This window comes from Triticum aestivum, chromosome 6D (assembly GCF_018294505.1).
Source record: "Triticum aestivum cultivar Chinese Spring chromosome 6D, IWGSC CS RefSeq v2.1, whole genome shotgun sequence".
NCBI lineage: Eukaryota > Viridiplantae > Streptophyta > Magnoliopsida > Poales > Poaceae > Triticum > Triticum aestivum.
Window position 1 is genome coordinate 15823687 of NC_057811.1, and position 20617 is coordinate 15844303.

Sequence of the window (20617 nt, forward strand, 5' to 3'; positions counted from 1 at the left end):
GCACTGAGCGTGCGCGTCGGTGCAGGCAGGCGCGTCCAGGAGCAGGGGACGGCCACGGCGGCGGGAGCGGGTGCAGGCGGTGCGCGCGCACGAGGGAAAAGGGAAGGAGAGGGTGAGCTCACGGGGGCCGTAGGGATGGGGCAGCGGGGCGCGAGGAGGGCGACGGGGACGACGACGTCGGAGAGGAAGCAGGCCGGCGAGGAGGAAGAGGCAGGCCGACGAGGTGGCGTCTAGGGCGGCGGCGGTGGTCGACGCAGCAAGGGGGTGAGGCGTCGACGTCGTCGTTCAAACCCCACCCCGATCCAGATGGGATTGAGAGGTGGTGGGGGAGAGAGGGATGCGATGTGGGAGAGTGGGGGGTTACGGGTTAGGGTTTCCCCCGGAGTGGGGATATGGAGGAGGGGAGTGGGCGCCGGCTGGGCCGGCCTGGCTAGCCCAGTGCCCAGCTGGGCCGAGGCCCAGCGGGCGGGGGGGGGGGGGGCTTTATTTTCTTTTGTTCTTTTTTTTATGTTCTTTTCCTTTTATTTATTCGTTTCTGTTTTATTTTAGTTACATTTTATTTTTAATGTAGTAAAATATGACAATAGCTCCAAAAATAGTGTTTCAAAATAACCCACTACCCTAAAAAGTTTTACCTCAAAATAAAATAGTTTATCGTTTTATAAAATATTAAAGGCACTTATTTAATCGTTTCAACTACTGTTTTAATCACTTCAGAGTATTAAAACATTTTATAAAAGTGGGGTTTCTTCCCCACGATTAACTTTGCATTATTTGGCATAACCCAGACATTTTAGTTTTAAAGTTTGAAACTTTTGTTGTTTGCCTTTAATTCAATTTTGAATTTGAATGGGTTTTGAACTAACCCGAGATTAACTACAGTGACAAAGGTGACATGGCATCATTAGCAGGGAATTACTGTAGTCTAATTATCCAGGCGTCACAATTTCTATATTTGAATTCCTAAAGACAAGATCTTTAGAACAAGACCAATATTCAATATATTTAAGCGTAGTTTGAATTTTACTGTTCATTCACTTTGGCATTTCAAAAAAATGGAATTAACTCATTTCAAAATACTCGTTCCACTTTGTTTTAAAAACTGAGTTCACAATTAAGAAAACAAATTTGAGTCATTCAGAAATATAAATTTAACTCATTCTAAAATAGATTTAACTCATTTTGGAAAACTAATTTTATTCAATTTAAAACATTGATTTCACTCGTACCAAAACACATATTTAAGTCATTTCAAAGAACTGGTTTCGCTCATTTCGAAAAGGTGATTTCACTCATTTCAAAAAACTAAATTCACTCATTTTGAAACACTGATCTCACTTATTCCCGAACACATATTCCACTCGTTTACAAAAACAATTTCACTCTTATCAGAAAACAGATTACGCTCGTGTCAAAAAACAAATTTAACTCGAGATTTGCCGGTGATGCCTGATGGTTATTAATATTTCCCTTGCGTTGTCCATCAGAGCCCTCGGCAAATCTTGAGCATTGTCAATGGTTTTAAGACAGACTAGATAGCTGCACTAATTCAAACTTACACCCCATCGATCGATCAAAGTTTCACATTAATAGAAACAACATCATCGCATTTATCATCTATATAATGCTAAACTGACATCATCCAAACACTCTGAATTTCTGTTTTAACGTGTACATATTGTAGCTTCCACACTGGGAAAGCATAGAGATCAGAACAGCAATCCACGGAGCAGGCAGTATCAGAATAGCAACAATTTCAGCGATGCTTCCAGGACTATTACCAATTGGGCGTGCACTTATAGGTCGTGTTGCCAAAGCTCCAAGGAAATTTCCTGCCAAAATTCCATCGACATGATTCTTATCACCCATCTCCAATCAGAACAAAAAACCATATTGACATTGCTCAATATTTGAAGGTGAGGTCTGATGGTCACCGCCACAGTGAAACGCGGGGATTCGGAAATTGAAAGCAAGGACCGGAGATGACTACGTAAGTGGAACGCCTAGTTAAATCAGACATAACTGGTACTCCATCCGTCCCAAATGTATCAGTGTCAAAAGTGGTCTTACATTTTGGGACAGATGGAGTACGTAGCTAGCTCCTAACTCAACTAATCCCAAGTTGGAAGGAGTTCATGTCTACTTCTCAAAAAACCGAGATCAAGATAGTGACTAGTACCCGTAGCAGCTTATCAGCAGGTAACAATCCCGATTTCAATTTGAAATTACCTACTCAAAAGATAAAAACAAGAGATGGTATCCTAAAAGTTCAGAGCAGTCCATCTAACCTTTTGGCGTTAGGCAACGACAGCAGTAGTTGCTCCTGGCCTGGGTTGCATCATCCGCCTTGGCTCGATTGCTTCTGGCAAGGAAAACGCCAGTGCCAATGTGAAAGGTGATGATGCCTAGAATGCCACGAGTTTTGCTGCTCCTGCTGAGGGAGTATGGTCGATTTTTTTTTGTTATAGTCTTCATAAAAAAGATGAAGTAAATAAATTGGACTGAAGATACATGTTCAGTTTATTAACTGCAATAGAATATAACTAAAGCAGAGCTAAGTGTAAGAAACACGCTGATTACTGAATGTGGATCAGTGTGGAGAAAGAACTGAACTTATATGTCAGATACTGCTGGATGTGGATGCTCTTTTCTATTGCAACATGCACAAACTGATACATATATTATTGATTATTTAACAGCAATGCCAAGCAAAGCCAAGCATTGATACCGATGAATCGGCTTATACACAAAGGAAAAACAAAACCCCCAAGCTGAGGCACATTGGATATGCCTCATGACGGTATAGAATGCCTTCACAGTTCCTCCAGGGCTACCAGCTGCAGGAGATACGGTGTAGGAATACACGATTGATTATATTACTGTTGCGTGGAGATGCCAAAGCCAAATCCGGTGCCTTGCAGCGCCTGTTGGACAATTGCATCGAGCCGTGCCGCCATCTCCGGCGTCATGGTGTTGATCCAGTCACCGGACACCCCCTTCCTGAAGAAGGAATGGTTCATCACGGGTCCGTCCTTCATCTTGTTACCGCTCTGGTTCACCTCCAGCTTCTTTAGCTTGTCCAGGCTGCAGAGCTCCAAGATGGCGTCCAGGACGCCGGCCTTCTCCTCCACCTGGGAGAACGGGCACCCCAAAAACTCGGCCAACCTCCTAAGATTGCCCCGCGGCTCTCGCAGCATCTCCTCATACCTGAGAAACAGCACCTTTTCAGGCCTTCTCCGGCTCTCCTCCCAATGCTCGAGGGCGTGGCGCCAATAAGGGCCCGCGCCTGTGCGACCCTGGCAAAACAACTCGAAGACCTCCTCGAACCGGACCTGCTCGGGGTTTGGGACGTAGGTGCGCATGAACCACCACCACGAGACGACCACGTCCTTGGGATCCCGACAGATGTAGATGATCCGGCACCCGCTGCCATCGCCGCTGATGCGCTCCGGCAGCAAGGACAAGGGGAAGTGGGTGCCGAAGATGCGCGGGGAAGGGTACGCCTGGACGATGCCCCACGCAACGTCGACCGGTTGCCGATAGATTGTGTGGATGAATTCAACACAGCCATGCGGGTTTTTGTGCAACAGAGGGTGCTCGTGGCTGGACGGCGGGTGGACGTCCCGGTGCACGGCGGCGAAGGCTAGAGATTTAAGCCAGGTGGTGCCGGACTTGGGGCAGCTCACCAGGAAGATGTCTGTTGGCTTGGGCTCGAAGTGGTCGCGGGCTGCCGCCAGGGCCGACAGGTGCCACTCCGGGAACCAGTACCCACGGTACTGTCACCTCTGCGAGCCGACGGGTGGCAGCAGTAACCGCTTCTCGACAGGCAGCGACGGGATGAGCTCGGCGAGGTTGCCGACATCCTTCTTCGCCGGCAGCACGTCACCGAGGCAACTACGCTCGAGTTTTTGCTCTGCTACATGGGCCATCTTGTGCCTGTTACAAACCGCTCGTAGGAGTAAGTGCAAGTGGATGTCTGATGAGCAGGTACCAAGGAACAAGCTAGACATAAATACATGAAGGCCTGCAGTTTCCGAGTCTCTTTTCATGGAAGGACTTTTAAATTGACTAGTAGAAATGATGTGGCACTGAGATAGAGCTAGCAGATCCTAAAAAGAAAAAGATAGAGCTAGCAACTGGCTATCTTATTAGCCTTGCACTTAAAACCTAGTGAAAATTATCAACCCATAGGAGTGATTCCCTGTATAGAATCTTTTCAAACCTTCATATGTTTATTATATAAGTCTGTTCGCACATTTGAAATTAACATTTCACTTACAAAACAAAAATGGGCCATTAGTTTTGGTGCAAGAGCTGCATTAATGGAACATGAAAATGCTACTTTTATGTCAAACAAATGGTAACACTAAGGGGGATGGAGAGGAACACACTGGTTTATTACATTATAATAGTTGATTTGAACTAATAAGTACTCCCTCCGTCTTTGAATACAAGGACACCTTTTTTTTGTCAAACTTTGACTTAAATTTTTGGTCAACAAGATATGAGTTATATGTCATAAAAAATATCATCAGAAATTCTTTGAAATGTGTATCCAATGGCATACTTTTTGCGGCATATAACTCCCATTTTATTGGTAAAATTAAATGGTCAAAGTTAGACCTAAGAATATGAAGTGGCCTTGTATTCAAAGACGGTGGGAGTAATGTGAATTTGTATATCCTAAAACACTTTTGTTTGTATGCAGATTAGAATTCCAATTTAGTATCATGAAATTCTTTTCCCGAGAAGATTCATAATTTGTAGGAATTAGGATAATGAAATTTCTCGGAAATGGTATAGTGGATTATTAGCTTTCCACTGAAAATTTGAATACGTGCAATATCATGAAAATCACTGAATGCTTTCACTACAAAATCCCAGAATTAGTATAATGAAATTCTTAAATTTGTTAGAAGAGCCATAATTTCATAGAGTTTGCATAATGAGATTTCTTGGGATTACTATCATGCAATTTCTTAGTTTTCCACTTAAATTTTAATTTACAAATAATTAAATGCCATAACAATCATTGGATATTTATCTAAACTTACTAGAAATTAGTATCCTGAAATATTTGAATTTTCTGAACTTGGTAGAAAAACTAGAACTCATGATAAATGCATTTGTGGTTGATCAATAGTCTTTCTCAGTGTTTTTTTCCCCAAGCTTAAGATTAACCATTGTCTCATTCAAAACGTCAATCATAAACGAATTGTAGACGTACCTGGTACATAGCTCCCAACTCAAGTAATCCGAAGTTGGAAAGAGTTCGTCATCTCAAACGGAGATAAAGATGGCAATTAGTACCTGCAGCTTATGAGCAGATAACAATCTCGATTTGAGTTTCAAGTCAGCCACTCAAAAGATATATAAACAACAGCTGATATCATAACAACTTTGAACAGTTTGTCTATCAGTTTGCAGTTCAGCACCGGCAAATATCAGCAGCAACCATTGTCCTGCTAAAAAATTCAACACAGTGCATCTTAGGAATTACATTTCAGTAGGCGGTACAAGACTACCTGACATGACCGCAACCCTTGCATCTCATCAGCAAGTTCAGCAAGTGTCTTGGCGAAGCACTAAAACCAAACACGTAACAGCAACACCTGATGCATCCATCGAATTTTATGTGTGGTAAAAAATGCTAATCAACTGGAGCAACTACCAAATTCGACGAGCATCCATTAAGGGCGATCGGCATCAGGAGCACTCCAGGCCAAACAAATACATTGATCGAACAGAGTCCTGGCCGGCCGGAGACATGGTTAACTGATTATGAGCCACTCAAAGATACAAACAACAGTTGGTATCCTAAAAGTTAAGAACAGTGCATCTGTCCTTTTGGGGTTAGGTAACGACAGCAGCTGCTGTCCTAAAACAAATTCAGGACAGCGCATCTTAACTAGGCATCACTTCATTTCAGTAGGCGGTACAGTAGGTAGAACTGAACATTAGAAACCATGTTATGCTCTACTACTGCGCAAGGAGAAGCAATCAAGTTCCAGATCCAATAAAAAAATTGTCATAAGAAGGCCCGACCAGGTAGCATAGGGCCGCTTCAGGAATGTTCTTCACCACTTGCTCCTGGGCTGCATCATCCACCTTGGATCAACTGCTTCTGGCACGGAAAACATCAGTGCCAATGTGCCAGATGATGATGCCTAGAATGCCCCGAGCTTTGCTGCTTCTGCTGAGGGAGCATGCAATCGCTCTTTTTTTTTGCAACATTCTATCATATTTTCCTTTTTATTATTTCATAACATACCATGGTCGAAATTTGTAGTTAGTCTTGACAGAAATATTAAGTAAAAAGAATGAAGTGAAGATACAATTTTAAGTTATTAACTGCAATCGTCGGTGCTACCTTCTTTTTTCCAAGGGAGGGTTGATAACTAAAGCAGAACTAGCTGCAAGAAACAAGCTGAATATTGGACGTGAATCAGTGTGGAGAAAGAACTGAATTTAAATGTTAGATACTACTGGATGTGGATACTCTTTTCTTTTGCAACATGTAGATACTTAAATCTTTGTAGCTGGAATGTATAAACTATATAAACATAAACAGCTGTGCCACAACACAATGCTGGTTTCTGAAAGGGCACGCCTAATAGCACCAGGCAGAGGGACAGGTCTGCACCTAAACAAATGTGTAGCCAGGACACAAAACTGAATTTACATACAACAGAATCATGGGGGGCTAGTATATAATAATAACTTAGTTTTGTGTTCCAAGAAAAGTGGTCATTGCAATGTTAACCAAAATCACATATGCAATTTTGACCTGACGCATCAATCGAAACACCCACTTCTTCAAACAGAAACTAATGTTTAATAGTCTGAACTGATCATTAGAAACCTCAAACCACTTGCAGCATCCATCATTTCAAAGTCAGAAAAATATACTCATGCTTAATGTGGTAATTCAGAATCACCATATTATGCTTCAGTGCAAGAAAATTTAAATCAGACTAACTTGTTTTTCTTTTACTTGAGAGATAGTTAGTTGTAACTTCTGCATAAACATGATTCTGATCCCCGTTAAAGATACTCCCTCCGTCCCAAAATAAGTGTCTCAACTTTAGAGACACTTATTTGGGACGGATGGAGTATCAAGCTATCTTAACTATTAATTTTGCTCAAGTAAAACTCTTTTAAGAAAAGTTTATGAATCTTAACAGCAGGGTGATTTTTTCGTACTGATGCCCATCTTATCTGAATTTATACTATTCATCACCTAGGTATATACTCTGTGTTCACTGAATCTATACTATTTCTCATCTTGTCGGTCATCAGCTGCAATTTGCAGCTTTTAAACAGTACAAGTAGTTGATGCAATTTTCTCTTCTTTTTCAGATCTAAATGGCTGTGATCTTTCATGTGTTCAAACAGGAAAAATGTTTGTATATAATGGCATGGAAACAGCAGCTGGGATTGTTACCCCTGTTGCTCAATGAACACAGCCAGAACACATATACATCACAAATCACAATAATTTGCCACTCTTTAGGTTATAGAACGGACAGCCAGTAGAAGGTCTTGGTGTCTGTAAGTCTAACCTAAATAGAAAACAATGTTAGTACTAATTGACATATACGGTGGAACCTAAAAGACAAAGAAATGTGAATGAACATGCATGGTAAATAAATTTTGGCATGGAAGCAGATCATACTGATACATTTTCGTGGAAAACGACACCACATTACTCATTTGGTGTCTGGTTTCGTGAATGCTGGGTTCATCATAAAATTGGTTCACCCACCACATCCAAGTTTCATGATTTTCATGGAAGTTGGAAACACAAATATATCCAGGAACTTCTCACTTACAGAGATCTTCTCTAAGGAATGACACCATCAACAAATAGAGGTTCAGGAATCAAATTACCAGTTTCATAGGGAGTTAGCATTTAGCAACAGGCAACAGCATGTTATGCAAAGAACACCAAAACACAAAGTACAAGCTTACATGCAGGGTGATAACTTTGTTGCGCAATACACTGTAACCAATTCCCATAGCCCTTTTTTGTTCACATGAATCTGAAATTAGTTGGCACTTCCCCTTTGCAAGCTGTTGCATAGTCTTCAGCGAGGTGTGGTGCAGCTTCCTTGTGAGGGGATATGAGTTTCTTCATAAATACCTTCTCAGTCATGTTGACCGCAGAATATAAGCTCGGGTCACGATCTAGCAGTCCATTTTCCTTGAGAAACTTTATAACATAGTACCGGGGTCTGAGCCGGCCCTCCAGGCTAAGACTGAGAACTACCGGTCGATGAGCAATGGACACGGGTTCCAGCCCCACCTCAGAGACCAGGAACTCAGACTTGCGCTTCAGAGATTCCTTTGACTTCTTCAACACACACGGATACTTGCGCACAGCAATGCAAGCTTCGGCATCAGACCACCTGAACGTATTCTTCAAGTAGTCCAGTTTGGCGGCAATCTTCTCCTCGCTGAGAAACGCGACAGCCTGCAACGCTTCCTTGAGCATCCCGGAGCGACGGGGCACGCCTAATGTTTCGGCACGTGCCACCATCGCCCGGACGCGCTCCAGGTTGGTGATGAGCATCCTAGGCACACGGATACTCAGCTTGGCAATATCACAATCACCTAGCCCGCACTCCCTCAGGAACACGACATTGGGCTTGACCACCTTGTCAAGGTCGATCGAGAGAAGGTTGGATTCGCGCTTGAGCAGCCGGAGGAAGTTGTCGAATGAGCCGAAGAGGGGCAGGTAGTACTGCAGCCTGGGGACGACGGGTCTGCAGCGAAAGCGGGTGCGGGCAAGCGAGACCAGTTGGCCAATCTCAGGACTAGACAGGCCGAGGCCGGTGAGCCCGGCGATGACGGGGGCCAGGGTTTTGTCCACTTTGGCGCAGAGGAGCCGCGGGTCTTTGGCGACGACGGCGGCGGCGTCGGCGCCGGAGAGGCCGAGGCCGGCGAGCAAGGCGAGGACGGCGTTGGGCTTGGCGGGTGACTTAAGGTGGGAGAGCTTCTTGGAGGCTTTGACGGCTTGGGGCTGGGTGAGGCCGCAGGTGGCGACGAGGTACTCCTCGACGGCGAAGCTACTAGGGTTCGGAGAAATGGGGGCTGCGGATGCGGTGGTGGAGAGCAGGCGGCGAAGAGAGCAGATGGGAGAGGTGGAGGGCCAAGAGAGGAGACGGGAAACGACGCACTCTCGGAGGCGGAGCATGGCGCAGCCGCCGGCGGCGGCGGCGACGGAGATATCTTAGATGGATTGCAATGGCAGCTCTGCCTCTGCGTGTTGGGGGGGTCAGAATGGGCTGTAATATGTTTCATGGAATAGTTAGCTCATTTATATGTAATATTTTTAATATGATGAAATAATCTTTACGACCACAGTAAACATTTTATTTTATATACATAAACAATTTCCTGAAACAACGAATATATATTAAGAAAGACTATCATCTTTTTCTTTTGCATTAATATAAAGATGGGGAATATTTTTCACCAATAGATACTTTCTTCTCGGTATTATTTTTTATTTATGTAAAAAGTAATAGGTTTGTATAATTTTTTTGTCTAATGATATAATTATTAGAATGTAGTGAAAATTTTCTTTGATGTACATAAAAATAATAATAGATAATATCATAGACTATTGTTTTGACGACTATGATGATCTTGAGCTGTCGCATCATCATTGCTTGTTCTCCTTTGGGTTAGACGGTTCGAGAATGTGCGCCCCCCCCCCCCCCACCCCACCCCCTCCTCACTGTAAGGAATAAGGACATTTTACATCCCACTTTTAGTTAGCTTGGTTTTTCTTCAAAACGGGGAAAAAGATTTGCCTCATCTATTAATTAGCAGAAAAGATTTGCCCAACTAATTATGAAAAAACGGGTGAAAACCATCACAAACCGCTGAGCGGCGTACACAGGATACTCCACACACACCACTCCGGAGAGAGCCTCGCCGAGACAACACACAGGCATCATCATCATCACTCCTCCCCTAGAGGCATCATCATCATCACTCCTCCCATAGAGGCATCATCGTCATCCCTAAACCCTGAGCAAACGACTCCAACTTTGCCATAGGCGATCATCGCCCCAACCCACACTGAAGAGGTCGTGTGGAGTTATATGAAGATCTGCACCGGAACTCAGCCACCTACGACCAGACATCGCAGCTCCGACTCTGGCAAAAGAACTAGGCACGGCTCGCATTGCGGAAGATCACAGAACGAACCACATGTTGCCCGTCATCCTACACCATCGGGACCCCGCCACCGCAGCTTCGACTTCACAACAACAACAAGCCGAGGTAATCCCGCGGACACGCCGAAGAAGAGCCGAAAACCGCAAGCAATGCCGCGTCTCCGACATCGGTCCCACTATCATCATTACCACATAAGCCTTGACACCAACAACTTCACCTTCAACGGGCCTTGCTCGCCATCATCATTAGCTTGGGTTTTCATCCTGTCATTTTTGTTTTCATTCAACTTTGTTTTTACTTTCTCAATTTATTTAATTGTTTTGTTGGTTATTTATTTTTGAGAAAAAGTATGTTTTATCAATTAATATTTCATATGGTACATTTTTATCTAACAGAATAATTATTTCAACTTTTTCACATATGCAAATTATTTCCTTAGACATCAAAATATGTCCTGAGGAAAAATTTATAGAATAAAAAATTATTTATATGAAAATAATTGTAAATAGAAAAAAACACTTTATTTTACAAGTGGAACATTTCTATTAGTCAAAACAATTAGGGTAAACATTTTATTTGACATATATGTTCATTTTACTTTATAGACGGAAAATTTCGTAGATATCAAAATATATTTCATAGACAGAAATAGGCATTGCACCACATACTATATTTACATACAGATTCAAGTGAACGCCAATGGAGTAGTATCCCAATTAATTGACTGTCTGACACAGGTTTCGACTTGTCTGCACTTTTCAAGGTACTCCCTCCAGATGTTCAGGGAGGAGCCGTCCTAGTACACACCATGCAGTGTTTGCAAAAACCTATGACAAGAAGCTACTTGGCAACTAGTGTTTGCAAAACCTGAAGGAATCACGCGCGCGCGCGCGCACACACACGTCTACTATTTTGTTAGCAAAAGGAATTTTGTTCTAAGAAAACTGAACACTACAGAGGAGCCATCACGGCTAGATCAACATCATATAAATAAAATATAAAGGAATACATGAAGCACAATTACTTCAATATCCCACCTTAGCTTACAAAAGGCACCATATTTGTTGCACGTTTCCCAATAATCCCATGAAGGGCTTTGCCATATCTTGATCCAAGGAAAACAACAAAATAACTGTTCTGTCAAACTCCAGCAATCGCTGATCTACTTTAAGATAAGAAAGTGATTTGTCAACAGAATTAGTTAAGCCCAGACTCAATGTTTTGAAAACGTAAGAGCTCATGTCATACATATGCTGGTATGGTAAAGGAAAATATTGAGAAAATAGCTCTAGCTCTGAAGAGTCTAAACTGACGCGTATAAAAAAATGGCCGAGATTGCACCTTCTATCAACTCTGGCCCTAAGTCCCAATTTAGTTTTACAAGCCAAAGCATGAGAAAACAGCAGAAGAAAAATCGAGCTTGCAAATTTAAAATATGGTTTAACACAAGACATGTTTGCTTATTTCATGATATCGAACGACTTACATTTGAGTTAAGGCAGATAGTAACTTTTAAGCCATGCCACTGAAGAATAGGGACGCCAAACAGAATAGCAACTTGCTGTGACTTGATACAAAACGCATCGGCATGTTAATCTGTAAAAATGCTATTACTGGATACGTCTCAGCACAACATCGCATCTATCATCGAACATTAAACATACAGTATTCAAACACATGGTATTTCTGGTTGCAGGTTCTGAAATCTACATACTGTACCTTCTTCCACATGGGAAATCATAGATAGAGATCAGAACACCAATGCATGGAGCACACAGCATCAAACTACAAATAATTTCAGTCAAATTCAGGATTGTTACAAGTGGAGCACCTCTAGGTCATAATGCCAGAGCACCAAACAGATTTCCAGCCAAAAGCTCCATTGCCACGATTCCTACCACTACTCCCCTATCAGAACAGAAGCACCATTGATCATGCGCAAAACTATGCTGGTGAGGCCTGACGGTCACCGCCAGTGGAACACAGGGAATAAGAAACTGAAATCCAGGTTTCAGAAGATAATCAGACATAACTGGAACACAGCTCCCAACTCAACTAACCCGAATTTGAAAGGAGTTCATCTCTGTTTGTCAAACTGAGATAAAGATGGCGATTACTACTACCTTCAGCTTATCAGCAGTTAACAATCTCGATTTCAACTTGGAATTAGACACTCAAAGATAAAAACAACTGCTGATATCCTAAAAATTCAGAACAGTATAGCTATCATTTTGAAGTTTAGAACAAAAAAAATCAATAACAGTCATTGTTCTAAGATGGTTCAGGACAGTGCATCTTAGGCATTACATTTTTCTTTTTGACGGAATAGGCGTATTTTAGCTGGCAGTACAGTAGGCGTAGCCTTCTACCTCACGTGTACAGTTGATAGTTCATTACCTTAGCCTTTCCATCCCATCAGCAAGCTTGTTTTGGTGGTGCACCAAAACCAAACATCTACTGGCATCCTCCTAGGCTCCTGGTACCTCAATTTCAAGGTAGGCGGACCATGGTTCTATTTAACCAACTGAACTTCCGTTTTTTTTGCTGAATAGACAAAAAAAATCCTTTGAAAAGGGGTAAAGATATCAAAAGGCAAATGAGAAATTTATTTCTTAGTCTAACCTGAATATTAAACAAAGTTAGTACTAATTGACATATGATGGAACCTGAAAAACAAGGAAATGGAAACTGAACATGCATGATAGATAAATTTTGGCATGAAAGCAGATCATACTTATACATTTCGGTGGAAAATTACACAGCATTACTCTTTTGCTTTCTGCTTTCATGGGTGCTGGTTTCAAGACAAAATTGGTCCATACACACATCAAGTTGCGTGATCTCCAATGGAAGTCGGAATCACATATATATTGATGAACTTATCATTTACAGTGATAACATCAACATATGGAGGTTCAGGAATCAAATAATCAGTTTCACAGGGAGTTAGCATTTAGCAATGACCAACTGGCATACTACAGAAAACAATCAACATCATCTTAGGCAAAGAACACCAAAACAAGTAACAGCTTACACGAAGGGTGATAACTTTGTTGCACCATACACTGTAACTAATTTCCATAGCCATTTCTTGTTCATGTAAATCTGAAATTAGTTGGCACTTCACCTTTGCAAGCTACTGCATAATCTTCAGCGAGGTGTGGCGCGGCTTCCTTGTGAGGGCATATGAGCTTCTCCACAAATACCTTGTCGTCATCTTGACCGCAGAATCTAAGCTCAAGTCACCACCTAGCAGTCCATTTTTCTTGAGGAACTTGATAACATAGTACTGGGGCCTGACCCGCCTCTCTAGGCTAAGACTGAGAATCACTGGTCGATGAGCAATGTACACAGGTTCCAATCCCACCTCAGATAATAGGAAGTTGGACCTGCGGTTCAGAGATTCCTTTGAATTCCTCAGCACACTCGGACACCTGCGCACAGCAATGCTCACTTCGGCATCAGACCACCTGAACGTATTCTTCAAGTAGTCCACTTTGGCAGCAATCTTTTCCTCATTGAGAAACGCTACAGCCTGTAGCGCTAGCCTGAACATCCCAGCGCCACGAGGCACACCTAATCTTTCAGCAGATGCCACCATCGCGCGGATGTGCTCTGGGTTGGTAGTCAGCATCCTCGGCACAGCAATACACAGCTTGGCAATATCACAATCACCTAGCCCGCACTCCCTCAGGAAGGTAACATTGGGCTTGACCAACTTATCGAGGTCCGACGACAGAAGGTAGGAACCATTCTTGAGCACTCTGAAGAGATTCTGGAAGGACCCGAAGAGATGCAGGCAGTACTGCAGGTTGGAGACTATGGCTCTGCGGCGGAAGTCGCTGCGGGCGAGCGAGACCAGACGCGCGATCTCGGAACGCAACAGGCCGAGGCCGGTGAGCTCGGCGACGATGGGGGACAGAGTTCTCCCCACGCCGGCGCAGAGGAACAACGGGTCTTTGACGACGATGGCGGCGGCGTCGGCGCCGGAGAGGCCGAGGCCGGAGAGGAAGGCGAGTACGGCGTCGGGATTGGCGGGGGACTTGAGGTGGGAGAGCTTCGCGGCGGCCTTAGCGCCTGGGGCCGGGTGAGGCCGCAGGTGCCGACGAGGTACTCCTCGACGGCGAAGGTAAATAGGGTTCGGGGAAATGGGGACTGCGGATGCAGATGCGGAGAGGAGGCGAAGCAGAGGGGAGATGGCAGAGGTGGAGGAAGGAGAGAGGAGACGGGAAACGACGTACTCTCGGAGCCGGAGCATGGCGCAGGGCGCGGCAGCGGCGGCGGCGGCGGCCGGTGCCGGCGGCGACAGAGATATATTTCCGGTGGATTGCAATTGGCCCTGCAAATAGAAGGAATAATATAAGATGTGTGTAAATACATATAAAAAAATACAATAGGTTTTATGGAATAATAATTTGCTCACTTATATGGAATATTTTTTTATCTCGTGAAATAGTGCTGTGAACATTTTATTGGATATACATAAACAAATTTCAATGGAATACTATATTACCAAAAGTTTATCTTTGTCTTTAGCACTAGTTTAAAAATGCAGACCTTTTCACTAAAGATACTTTGTTCTCATGGTAGATCTTTATTAATTCTAGACAAATAAAAGGATTATATGGAATGTTTTTTGTGTGACTAAATAATAATCATAATTTTAGTGAACATTTTATTTGATATACATAAATAAAATTTTAGAGAATAAAATAATATATCTGAAGAAATAAAACATATTAGATATTTATATCTATCAAAAACTAGAAATAGAGAAAACAAATATTTGACATGCATGATCATTTTTTAGCACTATGAGATGTATCTCAAGTGGAAAACAATTCTACAACCGGGGCAATTTTACAAGTGAAAAAATAGAAGTAGCATAGACGTTTTATTTGACATATGTATGAACTTTATTAACATATATGATTGTTCTTTTATAGAGGGGGTAATATATTTTTAGAATTTGTTGGATAAGCATCGCTTTCTTTTAATAAACGTGATGTAAACCATACATTTATTATGTAGAAAATTTTATAAAAAAATTATAATATAAAAAGTTTATGTGCTTAGAACATCACCAAGGGTGTAGCCATTTCTCCTCAAAACGACTACCCAGTAGGCTCTCCCAAAACTAGCCCATATGTCCACACTTCTCCAAATCCAGCACATATGTGAGGGTGAAAATGGGATTGTCCGCCTGGACATGCGGGACCCACCCGGACCACAAAATCCCCCTCCATGTTGCTCCTCTCCTTCTTTGCTCCTTCCATTGCCTGCTAATATTTACTTGTGGCGTCCGTCCACTCATAGGTGTATAGACATCGTAACCCTAAATTGTAATCCCTTACTCGTCGTACATAAGCCCTGCAACATGATACATTGTAGCCACGAAGGTCAATACACTAAATGCATTGACAAGGTTCACCACAATGTATACTCCCTCCGTCCGGGTTTATTAGCTCCCCTTTTATTTTGAGTCAAAGTTTTGACCATGAATTTAACTACTAAAATGTAAATTATATGCCAGAAAAATTATACCATAGAAAACATCTTTCAAATACAAATCCAATAATATATTTTTTATACCATATACTTTATATATTTTTAATCAGATATGTGGTCAAAGTTGGGTCCAAAATACAATGGGGCCTAATAAACCCGGACGGAGGTAGTAATAAATATAAATCATGCTTTGGGGGTAAGTGGAGGCTGGTTTCTTTTGCAGAAAGCAATAGTGGGTTTCCCTAACTTTAATAGAGGTGGATGTACTATGTGCGTAGGACTTCCTGGTAAACCCCTGCAAATCTGTAGCATACTGTGTAAGTGTATTTAGTGCCCCTTAGTGATTTTTGTGTATCAAAGACTTATAGGTTAAGGGACTAATATGTTTGTGAGTATACACAGGCTCTATAAGTCGATGAGGAGTTTGATATTTACGACGAAAGTCGACCCCTAAAAATGTATGTCTTCAGCTGAAGACTTTGGTTCTCCTGAAGACTTTGAAAGTGAAGAAATTGGTGTGACCTTGAAGACTTGGATATTCATGCAAGGACTATGAAGCATGAAGACTCTTGTTTTCGTAGTTTCATTTTTCTCTTTTTGAGTCATAGGAAACACCGTACTGTTAAAGGGGGTCGAGGTAATATTAAGGAAACACTTTCCAAGTGATGCTCAACTCAAAGCCTACACCTACCTAACCCTTTCGAGTGAAGCCATTGGAAATCTCATACAGTTCAGTCAATTTCTTCAGTGACAGAAACGAAGATCTTCTGGTCTCTGAGGAAATTGTTCTGACTGAGGAGTTAGGAATTCGCCAATGTGGATTACCTACAAGTGAGGAACATGATAGCCATGAGGAATTTGATTCTCAAATATCCGACCGTTGCTGTGCTACGCGTCAGCTGTCCCAAAATATCTACCCACCTAACGGTCATACACTACTAGGGAAAAGCTTATAGGAAGACGCTTACTAGTAGCGAGGGTTTATAACCCTCGCTACTGCTACTTACTAGTAGCGTCGGTTTTTACCCCACGCTACTACTAAGTTGATACTAGTAGCGCAGGTTTTTAACCCGCGCTACTACTAAGCGGTCTCTACTGTGCCCTCCCGGGACATGCCATAGTAGTAGCAAGGGGTACAAACCCGCGCTACTACTAAGTTGATAGTAGTAGCGCGGTTTTATACCCCTCGCTACTACTAAGTACGAGGTAGGTGAAATCCCCATATCCTCGGCTGAATCCCTCCTCTCCCCCTCACTTTCCTCTCTCCCTCGTACTCCAGCGGTGGCCGCCGCTGGTACACTTTGCTTTCTTCCCCCTCCCTCTCTGAGATCCCTCCGATGGGCAGTCGCCTGAGCTCCTCGCCACCGCCAAGATGCGGAATCGCGACCTCGGCATCCTCCTCCTCGCTGCCTTCACCGTCTTCTTCTCGCTCCAGGTCAGCCCTCCTCCTCCTCCCCCCTCTCCAATTCGATCCGGAACCCTAGCTGACCCATCCCCCTCCTCCTCCGTCAGCACGAGGGCGACTTCTCATTCCGGGAGGCGTGGTACCACCTGTCGGACGACGGGTTCCCGATCAAGCACGACATGGACTGCCTCCCGCCGCCGCTCGTCGCCGACCTCAATGGCGATGGCCACCGCGAGGTGCTACTCCCCACGCACGATGCCAAGATCCAGGTCCTCCAGCTCCCGGCCCACGCCGGGCTGGCCTCCGCGGCCGCCCTTGACGGCTTCCACGAGGCGCGCATCATGGCCGAGATCTCCCTGCACGATTGACAGCACGCACGGGGTCAAGATTTTTTTTTGGTTTTTCAAATTAATAGTAGTAGCGCGGGTCACAGACACACGCTACAAATAGTTAGTAGTAGCGCGTGTCGAACCCGCGCTACTACTAACACACGTACTAGTAGCGCGGGATGCACCGCGCTACTACTACTAGTTAGTTGTAGCGCCGTAGTAGTAGCGCAGGCGCCCGCGCTACTACTAGCTTTTAACCCACGCTACTACTAGGCTTTTTCCTAGTAGTGATATCATTGAAGGGCATTTATGTCTTATCATGTCGGGTTGCTCCCTAGGCTATAAATAACCCCCCCTCAACCACTAGCTGGTTGGCAGCTCCGAGAGAAACTGACACTTGTCAATTGAGAGCATCCCATCCTCCGAGGACTTTGAGCGAAAATCATCAAGTGAGGAAAACCCAAAACCGAAACACCTACAACCCAAAGTGATTGAGCATCACTGAAGAGATTGTTCCTGTGTGGAACTGACGCTTGTTACCTTTGAGGACTGTGCATCCTCCAGACGGTTAGGCGTCATGGTCTGAGCATCCAAGAGGAATTGTGGATCGTCGAGTGACCAAGTATGTGAAGGTTTGGAAGTCACCTAAAGACTTAATTACTACGAGTGATTGGGCGAGGTCTGTGTGACTTTAGCTCAAGGAGAATACGGTGAGGATTGTGTGTCCGGGACTGTGTGTCCTCTGGTTTAAATACCCAACCGCTCCAACCAGACGTACGACTGTCACAGTAGTTGGAACTGGTCTACCAAATTATCGTCTTCACCAAGCTACTGGTTCTATTTCCTCAACTCTTTCATTCCCTCATTCATGTGTTGATGAACTTGATCATTACTGTTTGAAGACTTTGACTGAAGACTTTCTCTATTTCCTCAACCCTATTTCTTCAGTCACTTTGTCTTCAGCCTGCTTATCCTGTGTTTCATGCTACCTGTACTCAGTGTTTGTTTTTATTTCATCATGATGACTATGTTGTTGCTCTGTTATGCTTATACCTGAGTACTTATTCCGCTGCTAGTGTGTCGTTGCTTAGGAATTACTTCACCTAGAAATTCCTCAGTGACGAATTTGTAAAAATCGCCTATTCACCCCCCTCTAGTCGATATAACGCACTTTCAATTGGTATCAGAGCAAGGTACTCCCTTGTTCTGTGTGATTTTGGTTTAACGGCCTGGAATTTTAGTTATGTCGACAACAGGAATGATCAAGGTCTCGGCTGGGTGTCCTTCCTTCGATGGGACGGACTACCCCTACTGGAAGAATAAGATGCGCATGCATCTTGAGGCAATTGATAACGATCTCTGGTATGTTGTGGAAAATGGTGTTCCCTCTGTCACTCCATCCGTGAATGCTGCTGATGTGAAGAGATTCAAGCAACTCGACTCTCAAGCGAAGAATTGAGCAAAGGACAGTACGGCAGAGTGAGTTCTTTGGAAACAACAAAGCTGATCTGGGACAGGCTGTCCAAGGTCAACGAAGGAGTCTCCACTCAACGTGACTCCCGAGTTGATGTTCTTCGCAATCTCTTCAACCGCTTCAAAAGACTCGGCAATGAAAATGTTCAGCAAACCTTCGATCGCCTCACTGACATCTCAAATGAGCTTCAAGCACTTGGTGCCATTGACATCACCGACCATGAGGTGGTGAAGAAATTGCTGAGATCACTTGATTCCTCATTCGATACTCTTGGACTAATGATTCAAGAGCGAGGAGACTACAAGTCACTAGATCCTGCTGATATCCTCGAGAGGCTAATTACTCATGAGTTCCAGCTTGCTGAGAAGAGAGACCTCTATGGGCCAAGCTATGGAAGATCACGTGCACTGAAGGCCAAGGCAGTCTCTAAATCTGAAGGTGATGATTCTGGTAGCAGCCTTGGTGATCCTGAAGAACTGAGCCAGGAGCTAGCAATGCTCGTGAGGAAATTCCAGAAGTTCTCTAGGCGTGGTCGCTTTGGAAAATCTTCAAGAAGTGATGATTCCTCATCCCGTGACTACAAGAAGAGGACTTGCCACAAAGGCAAGAAACTGGTCACTACATGTCTGATTGTCCTCAATGGGAGAAGGTATCAAAGAAGAAGAAGTACAAAGATGACAGTTCTGATGACTCAAAGAAGAAGAAGAAATCTTCAAAGCCCTCATCATCAAAATTGTCAAAGTCTTCATCTCACAAGAAGAGCAGTTCCAAAAAGGCTCGGGAATTTATTGGCAAGGAAATGAACTCTGAAGCTGAATCTGAGGAAAATGTGGAAGAGGAGGAATCTGAGGAGTCAGACTCTGGTGTGGTGAGCCTAGCCCTTGCTACTGCTTACGTCAGCAAGTAAGCCTCTACTAGTAAGCCTCTACTAGACTAGCTCGTTAATCAAAGATGGTTAAGTTTCCTAACCATAGACATGTGTTGTCATTTGATGAACGGGATCACATCATTAGTAGAATGATGTGATGGACAAGACCCATTCGTTAGCTTAGCATTATGATCGTTCTGTTTTATTGCTATTGCTTTCTTCATGTCAAATACATATTCCTCCGACTATGAGATTATGCAACTCCCGGATACCGGAGGAATGCCTTGTGTGCTATCAAACGTCACAACGTAACTGGGTGATTATAAAGATGCTCTACAGGTATATCCGAAGGTGTTTGTTGGGTTGGCATAGATCAAGATTAGGATTTGTCACTCCGAGTATCGGAGAGGTATCTCTGGGCCCTCTCGGTAATGCACATCATAAGAAGCCTTGCAAGCAAAGTGACTAATGAGTTAGTTCTAGTATGATGCATTACGGAACGAGTAAAGAGACTTGCTGGTAACGAGATTGAATTAGGTATGAAGATATTGACGATCGAATCTCGGGCAAGTAACATACCGATGACAAAGGGAATAACGTATGTTGTCATAACGGTTCGATCCATAAGATCTTCGTAGAATATGTAGGAACCAATATGGGCATCCAGGTTCCGCTATTGGTTATTAATCGGAGAAGTGTCTCGGTCATGCCTGCATAGTTCTCGAACCCGCAGGGTCGCACGCTTAACGTTCGTTGACGTTAGAGTACTATTGGGATATTTGATGAGTGATAACCAAATGTTGTTCAGAGTCCCGAATGAGATCCTGGACGTCACGAGGAGTCTC

At 43.6% G+C, this 20617-nt stretch overlaps 1 protein-coding gene across 3 annotated transcripts; it reads right to left on the reverse strand.

Moving 5' to 3' along the window:
- Positions 1-1450: 1450 nt before the first annotated feature.
- LOC123143113 (transcription termination factor MTERF15, mitochondrial) lies at positions 1451-9299 on the reverse strand. Of its 3 annotated transcripts, XM_044561928.1 has the most exons (4): positions 5228-9299; positions 3687-3936; positions 2289-2434; positions 1451-1832 (listed from the first exon to the last, which is right to left on the reverse strand). In XM_044561928.1, exon 1 carries the CDS (start codon positions 9194-9196, stop codon positions 8033-8035), a length of 1164 nt encoding a protein of 387 aa, XP_044417863.1. In that variant the 5' UTR covers positions 9197-9299; the 3' UTR covers positions 1451-1832; positions 2289-2434; positions 3687-3936; positions 5228-8032. The 3 variants fall into 3 exon arrangements, with proteins under 3 accessions (XP_044417863.1, XP_044417864.1, XP_044417862.1); XM_044561929.1 differs by lacking the exon at positions 3687-3936 and having other exon boundaries at positions 2289-2431; XM_044561927.1 differs by lacking the exon at positions 3687-3936.
- Positions 9300-20617: the final 11318 nt, after the last annotated feature.

Coding starts and splice junctions, on each gene's coding strand:
- LOC123143113 (XM_044561929.1), bottom strand. CDS start 9,196: ATGCTCCGCCTCCGAGAGTGCGTCGTTTCCCGTCTCCTCTCTTGGCCC.